This window comes from Rhinopithecus bieti, unplaced genomic scaffold, assembly GCF_001698545.2.
Source record: "Rhinopithecus bieti isolate Rb0 unplaced genomic scaffold, ASM169854v2 scaffold_12573, whole genome shotgun sequence".
Lineage (NCBI taxonomy): Eukaryota > Metazoa > Chordata > Mammalia > Primates > Cercopithecidae > Rhinopithecus > Rhinopithecus bieti.
The window spans coordinates 879518-888901 of record NW_016807321.1 but is presented as its reverse complement, the minus strand read 5'-3'; the positions used below and the strand labels follow the sequence as shown (position 1 = coordinate 888901).

Genomic DNA, 9384 nt, shown 5'->3' with positions numbered 1-9384 from the left:
CCTCCCTCCCCCGAGAATTCCCCAACGTCCGCCCGGGAGGATGCGCCTCGTAGAACGCCCACCCCCACCCCACGATGCCCACCCGAGAGGATTCGCCCCACCCCGTCTCGCAAGGATGCCCGCCCTAGGAGATCCTCCCTCCCGAAAATGTCCCCAAAGCCTGCCCGCCCGCCAGAGGCCCGTCTCCCGGAAGATGAGCCGGGCACCTCGGGAGGATGTCTTCCCGATGATGTTCTCCCAGCAGGATTCTCTCCCCAGAGGATGCCTGCCCCGCAGATAATCCCCCCTTCCAAGAATATTTCTGTCCCCCAAGAGAAATCCCCCCAGAGGATGTCCCCATCAGAAGAATGGCCCCTGGAGGATAACCCCTGGAGGGGCCACATGTCCACAGGGGCCTCTCTCCCTAAGAGCTGGGTTTGTGGGGGTCCCTGTCCTTTTGCTGCGGGCCGGGGGCCTTACTCAGCTCCCGGAAGCTGCTGGCGGCCCCGCCACTCCACAGGCAGCTGCAAAGCGTGTCCGTTCTCTTTCTGAAGTCACCAGTGGAGTCTTTCTCTCTAGGGTGCCGAGTCTTACATAACCAAGACGACATGGGCAAGCTGCCATCCTCTCTCGCCATCTTCTCTCAGTTGTAAGAAGGCACTTAGGGGAGAGGACCACACAAAGCCTGCGCCACCAGGAGGGTCACCCTGGGGATGCTTCAACACAGCTGATGCCAGTTCAGTGCCTTCTCAGGGCCGTCTCTCTGAGTACTGGCAGATCTGGGGCAGCACACGGTCACTTTCAGCTGCCGTGTCCCAGCACCGCGGGTCCCTTGCTCATCCACCTTTGACATCTGCTGGCGATACGTGGCAAAGTTGGTGACATCTTGGAATGAAAGTCGGGAGTGGCCACCCCAGATAAACTTCTTCTGTAACTACTATACCACTTCATTTCAAAAAATTTAGGTAAAACTAAATCTGGATTTTGGACTTGGCCATGAGGATAGCTTCTGGCAGAGTTGTCCCTGGAATGATGGTGGTGGACAGGTGGAGTGGGCCCCAGCCCAGCCCCCAGGGGGCACTGCCATCTCCTAGCCCTGCAGGCCCACTGGCAGGCCTCAGGCTGCCTGGACCTGGGAACTGGTGACATTCCTTGTACTATGTGCCAGGGACAGTCGTGAACGGAAGTCTTCCAATCCTGGTCACAAGTACAGGTTAAGGACTCTCTGGACCCTAATCTTTGCTGACCTGTTGAGCGTTGTTAGCAGGTGCAGTCTCACCTGGCTGGAACCTGTGGACATACATCTCCCTTTCTTAAAACGACAGTAGTGATTCCCCGAAGTTTTGGGGCTCTGGACATTTCTGCAAATCAACTTACTGCAGTGGCCAGGGCAGGTTTCCCAGGGAGACTGAGTGAGCTGCCTGACCTTCTTGTTAGATGATTTACAGCTGGGATCTGCTTACAGCATCAGAATAGATGGTGGGGAGGGGGTGGGGAGGCTCTGACGGGGATGTGGATGGGTGCTGGGCGGTTGTATAGGGTTTGGATGATCTGAGACTTGGGTGGGCAGGCTGCTCCCTCCACTGCCCCAGAAAACAGAAAGACAAGCATACTGGGTGCTGACAACATTGTTCCAAGGGGGCAGCATTCCTGCTGCTGCCTACTGTTGGCAGGATATAGAACCACTTCCCTAAAAAGAGTATTAGAGACATTGCCCAACTTCTGTTTTACAAATATCACCACATTGAATTGCTTCTTTACAAATATCACCACACCAAATTGCTTCTTTAGTTGCTTTTGTGTCGTGTGTGTGTGTGTGTGTGTGTGTGTGTGTGTGTGTGCAGAGCTCATTTCGGGGGCATGCTAATCCAAGAAGTGCAGGAGCTGCTGCAGGGGACTGTGCAACAGCATTGCTTCTTCAGAGCGTCCTCTGCAGTTCAGTGACACCCTGTATGGCTCGGCATTCCAGAAGGGTTTGTTGTTGAGGCTGGGGAAAGGGGCTCTCTTTGTCACTTTCTCTCTCTCTCTCTCTTTCTCTCTCTCTCTCTCACACACACACAGACACACACACACAGAGCTCCCAGGCACCCAGGAAGGGCAACGGTCTCTGTACATGCAGTAGGCGATGTGCCTGGAGCAGGCATTGCTCACAGCTAAGGAGCCCAGCAGAATTTTGTGTGGCTCGGGGCTTGGATTTCAGCCTTCATATCTTCTCCAGGTAAGACCAGTGGCAGCCACGTGATTTGGCCCAAGCATGCCCTGTCCTCAATCAACCAGCCAAGCAGGGAGCCTCGCTGCCAGTGCCCTGCCGCTCAGTATTTATTTGCTGCTATTTGGGGAGCAGTAGAGCCCAACTGCCTTTCCCAGTCACCCCTGGGTCGCCCTGGGTGGGGCAGGCAGGGGAGTTCAGATCACTCCCACTCTCAGCCTTCACTGAGTCCCCACCCACAGCTGCCAGCCATAGAGAAAATGGCTCTGCGGCAGCAGGTGCTCTCGGGCCCTGGGTGTCCCAGGCACAGAACCACTGCTGAGGCTTCCAGGCTCAACATCAGCAGCGGCTTCTGACCCATTTAGATCTTGTCCTGAGCGCGCACTGTGCCATGTCTCGCCTCTACAGCAGCAGGTGCCTGAGCGTCCGTGCGCGGGCCAGCCTCATGCCAGCTGTTTCCTTTTCAGATTTGTGTTCGGTCTGCACCTTCTACATGACATGGTGGAGTATGCATTACATAAAGCCCCCAGGTTAGAGACAGGACCCCTAGGGCCAGGAGGGGGTAAGTACAGCACTGACCAGGACTGGAGGCCATGTCACCCTTGCCCCAACACTTGTGAATTTGACCTGGTCATCCCACCTGCCAGCACAGCGTGAACTGGGCCTCCCCACAAGGAAGCCCGGAAGTCCCTGTGAGTCCATAAGGGCTGCATGGCTCCTGACTTCAACCAGTCAGCCTCTCGTCCAGAAGGGGAGGCCCAGGGCAGGGGGCATGCTGCTTGCCTGCCCGGTGGGCTTACTCTGTGGGCTCTCGCTTTCTCCTGGAAGTGCAGCAAAATGTTACAGTAATCAAGATAAGGCAGATTTATTAACTAGTCTTTCCCAGCACAATCTGAGGTCACCCAAGATGCAGTTTCAGATGGAGGTTTACAACAGTGAGCCTGGGTAGAGAGCAGGACTCCTTCTGGCCATCCCGTGACACCCCGTGTTAGTGTTTGTCCCTCTTTCCCCTGCTGCTTCTGGAGTACCTAAGAGCTACGCTGCTGTCCCAGACCGAGACTCCAGGACAGGACCTGGCACAAAGCCCTGACTGAGGCTGACCTCACAGGAGAGATCGGACGGGCAAGGGGGCACACTTGGGCAGCAAAGGGAGACCCCACCCTTCCCTGGCTGCAGGGCTGAGTATTTGGGGTGTGAGTGGAAGAATGCCAGGCGGGTTCAGTCCTTCGGTCCATGGGTGTGGGGCCCTCCAGGTGCCTGCTCTTTGTGGCAGGCTGTTACAGCAGGGCTGTGGATTTGTCCCGGCTCTACAGAAAAGGGACCCACAGGGTCCCCCAGGCAGCTGCTCTACCCTGGGAGTGCAGCTCGGGCAGGCCATAGACCGGCAGCTTCCCTGGGTTCTTCTGCCCCAGAAGCAACAGCAGGTTTGGTGCAGACGAGCAGCAAGTGCCACATGGGGCGATCACACCACGGGATTCCTGGCTTTGCCTCTTTAGTGGGTGCCTTGTGATCTGCATCATGGTGAGGAGGACTCCAGGGACAGATGGCCAGGAACGTTCCCATGTGGTGGAGGAGACTCCACTGGCAGAGAAGCAGCGTCAAGCTGAAGACATTGGGGTGCGCTGGCTGGCCAGGACAGAGCTTGTCTCCCTGTCCACACATGGAACACTGGACTTCACTCTGCGGCCCAGCCAGCGGTCTCATCTCGCAGCCGCAGCTTTCAGCAGGAAGGAGCTCGCTGGTGCCTGCCTGACCTACCAGGGCCCACACCGTTTGCCCTCCTAACATTCTGTATTTTAAGTGCTTGTAACAGTCCACAAAATAACCACTCAGAATCTGTTACTATTTTGTTTATACATTGTATCAAGTGAATGTTACCAAGTCATCTAAGTGTATGCTTTAGTTATAAATCTTGGAAAAATAAAAACTTCCTTTTGGAGGAAAAGTTAACTTACTTTGGTATGAAAATCACACAACTCCAGGTTGGATTTTTTTGTGCTTTAATGTTCGCAGTCACACAAAAGTGGTATCTCCATCAGCACTGGGGCGGCCACCTCCTCCTCATCAGCCCGACAGCTGCACGGTCCCGCCTCTCACCCATTTGGTCTGTTTGCAAGTTACTAGATCATACAAAAATAACCGCTACAAATTCTCTGTATCTGGCATATAAAAACTGAGCAAAAAGTATCTCTTAAAGCAAAACATCTCAGAAAAAATACAACACAGGTTTAACTTCTGCAGTACTTTGTTCATATAAAACACTAGCAAAATAGGCTTCTTAAAAATTAAATAGTGAAATACCAACCAAATTATATACATTGTTACAGTACAAGTGAATGAGGCAAAATATCCAGTTCTTAGTTTCCCAGGTGGAGGGGGGGGCTGTCAGTGCGTGGCACGGACGGGTGATGTTCTGATGTCACAGTCAGTGCAGAAAGAGGCTTGCAGCGGGACAAACAGATGGAAAGAACTGAGTCACGCAGGGAAGACCAGTGGCTCCTTTGAGGAAGAGTGAGGTCATGTTTTTATTGCTTGCTAATCCGAGGTTTTCCCCTGGCCTGATGCCCCTCTAGGTAGCCTGGATCCCAAATGCTGCAGCCCATGTAGAGCTAATCCATGTCACCAAGCAGCCCCGGGGAAGCCACAGCTGCTCCAGAAAAGACAGAACGAGGCTTCGGAGCCCTCAACATCTGAGCTGGACTGATCCTGGTCTTTCAGGTCCATCAGGGTCCCACATGGTCCAACTGACACACGTTTCCCCGCTGACGGCCACGTTCACCTGAGAGCCTGAGGGCGGGCAGTGTGGGCTCACGGCACTGGGGTGGTATCACTGTGGCCTGGGGGGTGGCACTCAGACCCAGCCGACCCCGTCAGTGACCACAGCTCTTCACCCGCTTCTCTGCTGCCGCCAGGACCGAGGGGTCTATGTGCGGCGCCGCTTGGCAGCGCTGGGACTGGAGGGGTTGCTGTTCGCGGTCAGGACTTTGTCGGTGACCCGGCTGCGCTTCCGCTTGTCTGCGCCTTCTTTGCACCCCAAGTCTGAGGAGTTCTTCTCTTTGTCTTTGCTGGATTTTTCTGTTGCTTTCCCCAAACTCCCTGAAGATGAAAAAACTGAGAAACGAAAAATCACTTGGCTGAAAACAGAATATCCAGAATCTTATTTTTGTCTTCCTGTTCAGTTAAAAAAATCTGCATATTGACACGTGACCCTCTGAACCCAAAGCTTCCTCCTGAGCTGGGAGCCCTTTGCATGTGGGCCCGCAGAGGGGCCTGGTCCTCCTGAGGACCTCCCTGCTGTGGGCACCGCAGGGACCGCCGCTCAGACCCCAGCCTACAACATGGAGCCGGAACTCAGCTCCTGGGGAGGGGGCACTGCAGCATCCATCCTGTCCCTAGATGTCCTGCCCGGGGCCTCTGCACCGCAGGCTCTACGCCCACCTGACTGTGCCCTGCCGGAGGGTGGCCTCAGGGTGCTGAGCCCCAAAGGGCATTAGGGCAGGGTGAGCTCCAGACTCACCATCGTCAGCCCCATTGTGGGGGTCCACGTCTTCCTTCATCTCCTCTTTCATCTCCTCTTCTATCATCACTTTTCCTGTGGAGGAGACAGCTGACGCTCACCGAAAACCCACGGTGGTGGCCGACGCTGGGGGATGGTCAGGCCAGGGACTGCTCCGACGCTTGCTGCCCACACGGGCCTCAGCTTCCGTCCAGCCACTGCTCTCAAACAAAGTCCTCTCCAATCCCGGAGGTTCCAAGACCACCCAAGCACAGGTGGGGCGGGGTCTGCGCTGGACCCTCACACCTCCCTGGAGGCCCGGGGTCCTCACCCTCACCTCCCCGCCCTTGGCCAGGGTCTGGCCTTTTCTGATTCCCAAGCCCAACCTCTCCCGAGTCTCACCTTCTCGGACCTCCTGAATGATCTCTTCTGGAAGGACGAAGTTCCTCTCTGGATTCGGGAATGGAAGAATCTCAGACTCATGCTGATGTCAAATAGAGAGTTTTAAGAAACAAGGGTGAAGATGTGGTTTCAAGAAGCCACTAGAGCCACTAAGAGCCACTTGGCGAGCAGCCAACGAGCACACATCACTGTGTTGGAGACTGTGGTGGGCGGGGCATGGGCAAAGGGCATTTCTTCTTTTTGTGAACAGAGCCTGCCACAGCTGGGCTTTTCAGACAGACCCAGGGAGGGCAGAACCACTGGAAGCAAGCATGTGCAGGGGTCAGGAAGACCCACTGGGGCCGGCATCACTAAGGTGGGCCCTGAGGACCAGGCAGCCCTGGTGACACACACCTGTGGGCCCTGCCTGCCCACCACGGCCTACGGTCTCACTAAGAGACGGCGTTCCCCAAGGCGGCATGCAGAGGGCACGGTGACAGCCCTGGGGAAAGGCCGCAGGCGCCTCGAGTTCTCATCCACGTGGCAGGAACCCATGGACACTGAGGGTGTCAGTTGGGAGCGCCACAGGCACAGAACCAGGCAAAGAAGAGCAGATGGAGCAGGGCCACCCGAGTGCTTGCCAGTCACTGCCCTCCTGAGGTCACAGAGACCAGAGGGAGAGACCGGGAGCCAGGGAAAAGTGGAGCTGGCGAGAAGGGCCTTGGACTGGGAGGCGATTCAGGAGAGAGGGGCTTCTGCTTGGCAGTTTGGGTGCTGTGTGGAGCAGGCCATCAGGCCACATTTGTGCTCCTCAAAATCTCCTGGGCCAGCTGCTCGGCCTCTCGGGGATACTCCAGGGGCTCTGTACTTCATAAGGTCTGAAAGACTCAGCTCTCAGTCACACAGAAGTGTCACAGTCCAGAGAAAGCGCCAGCCTATGGTCTTGCCCAGTCCTTACTGATGCCATAGGCCACTGCAGGAATAAGGAACAGGGCCACAGTCCTAGGGCTGAAAGGCCTGCCGGTCCCACATGGCTTCCTGAGTGTCATGTGGGCTGCTGTGCTCATCTGAGCCAGCACCCATGCCCCAGGGGACATTACGGGCCTTGGAGCTGTTTGTCTTCCCCAGAGACAGGCACAGATTTGCATCGATCTCTCCAAATCCCGGTGTGGGAGGCGTCTGGGGACCAGGTGCCCTCTCCCACAACCAAGAAGCTGCTGGGAGTTTGGTGATAGGGGGCCTCAGGGTGGTGACCAGGGTTCAATGGCTGATGGATACGCTCTAGGCAGGAGCGGGTCCAGGGAGGACCTTGTGAGCTTAGTAGCCAGCTGTGTCTGGGCCACCAGGTACTGGTCACTCAGTGCAAATGCCACACTGGCTCAGAACGTCCTCAACACACGACATGGCAGCAACAGGGGCTTAAGCTTCCAGGGCATTTCTAGGGCTGAGCATCCTTCCTCTCCTCAGCCAGCCAGGCCCCTGCACGGCTGGCATCTCTGTCCCCTTTCTACAGCTATGACAAGGAGACCCATGTCACTCCACCAATGTCAACGGCAAGCATTCCTTGCCCCAGTGGTGCCCCTATGTCTTACTGGAAGGGCTGGTGTGGCCCTGAGTCCAGCGTGGCTGGCACAGACTCTCTTTCCACCAGCACAGGTCCCCACTCCTCCTGGTCACCTGACCCCTGACCCCCACCCCACTCTCCAAGTATACCACCTTCTTTCAGCTCCTGGACCCACCACCTCCTGCTGCCACAGAGCCTGGAACACCCGCTGTCTCTTCTGGCCACCCTGCTTACTTAGTTAACCCGCTCACCTGTCACACACTGCCATCTCCAAGCTCTGTGAGGACTGGGACTCTACTTGCCTGACTCCCACAGAAGCCACCAAATTCACCTTGGTGTGACTCAGATAGGGTCACCCTCTGCCTAAAGCACTTCCGGGGCATCCCAGGAGGCTGACAAGGGCCTAAGGGCCCGGGGCCTCTGCATCCTTCCCTCCCTCCCCAGGGTCTCAGCTGGAGGCTCTGGCCCAGCACCCAGTCTAAAGCAGGCCCCCTAAAAAGCTGGCCAGCTGCTAGCACTGCGTTTGTGCTTTCCATGACAGGCTCTGGACCCCTGGGATGCCCTCCTTAAGGACAGGTCTCACTGCAGGGGGCTCTGCCCAGTGGACCCCAGCAGGCATGGAGGTGCCTCTGCTCTGCCCAGCAGACCCCAGCAGGCATGGAGGGGCCTCTGCTCTGCCCAGCGGACCCCAGCAGGCATGGAGGGGCCTCTGCCCAGCTCAGGCTGACCCTCAGCGGTGTGTGGGTTCATGCCCCCATCCGGCAGCACAGGGAGGGCGGGTGGGCTCACCAGCGCCTGCATGTCGTACATGGTGCTCAGGTGGTCCCAGATGACCTTGGATGGGACCTGCCGCCCGATGTTCTGGCTGAACTTGTCCCGGATACAAATCATGTGGAAGTGTCGGTTCACACCTGGGGGGAGGAGGGGCGGCGGGACAAGTGGTCAGCGGGGAGGAGAAAAAGGATGGAGGGGACGGGGTGCCCTGAGCGACTGCGGAGGGGCAAGGGTTGCCGGCGGTGGGATGGCGGCGCACAGCTGTGTGCGGAGCGTGCTGTCTGGGGGCAGGGCTGGGTCGGTGTGTGTGGAGGGCGTGGGGGTCCCGACGCAGAGGTCGCGGGGTGGTACCGGCGCTGCGGCGTAGTGCCCTCGCGGTTCTCTCACGGGCGCGTAGGCCGGGGCGCGGTCCGGGGCGGGTCCGAAGGGCGCCGGGTGGGAGGGGGCGGTCCCGGACGGGCTGTGGCGGGCGGTGTCACGGCCTGGGCTCGCGGCGCGCGTGGCCGCGGGTTGTCAGCGAGCGCCACGGCCCGCCCGCCCCGCGGTTGGCCCGCGCCCGCCGCCCCACGCGCTGTCCGCTGGCCTGGGCGCTCACGACGGCTTGTGGCGCCAGCACTGCGTTGGAAGAAGGCCACACGCTCCTCCACCTCGTGGGCTCCACAGCCGAGCTGTCTCCTCCGCCGGGGGCTGGTGGCGCCGCTCCCCTGGGCCCTTGTCGCCTGGCGGCGCGGCCCCGCCGCCACCTCGTCCTCTCCCATGCGCCGCGCCGGCCGGAGCAAGGAGCCGGCGGAGCAGGCGCGCCACGAGGCGCTCGCGCCAGGCGCACTCGGGCGGCCGCGACGCGCGACGCGCGCTCCGCCAGGCACGAGCTCGGGCTCACGCGCCGGCGTCGGCGCAGGCGCAGCCGAGGCCTCGGGTCCCTTCCCGCCGGGGACTCGGCCCTGCTCCGCCCCGTGCGGGGGTGCTTAAAACGTGTTCCTC

The 9384-nt window shown here is 58.5% G+C and overlaps 1 protein-coding gene across 1 annotated transcript; it reads right to left on the bottom strand.

The window, feature by feature from the left end:
* Positions 1 to 3028: 3028 nt before the first annotated feature.
* On the bottom strand, positions 3029 to 9161 carry MRGBP (MRG domain binding protein). The gene is made up of 5 exons (XM_017881146.1): positions 8861 to 9161; positions 8419 to 8540; positions 6087 to 6168; positions 5706 to 5780; positions 3029 to 5299 (listed from the first exon to the last, which is right to left on the bottom strand). Exons 1-5 carry the CDS (start codon positions 9159 to 9161, stop codon positions 5112 to 5114), a joined length of 768 nt encoding a protein of 255 aa, XP_017736635.1. The 3' UTR covers positions 3029 to 5111.
* Positions 9162 to 9384: the final 223 nt, after the last annotated feature.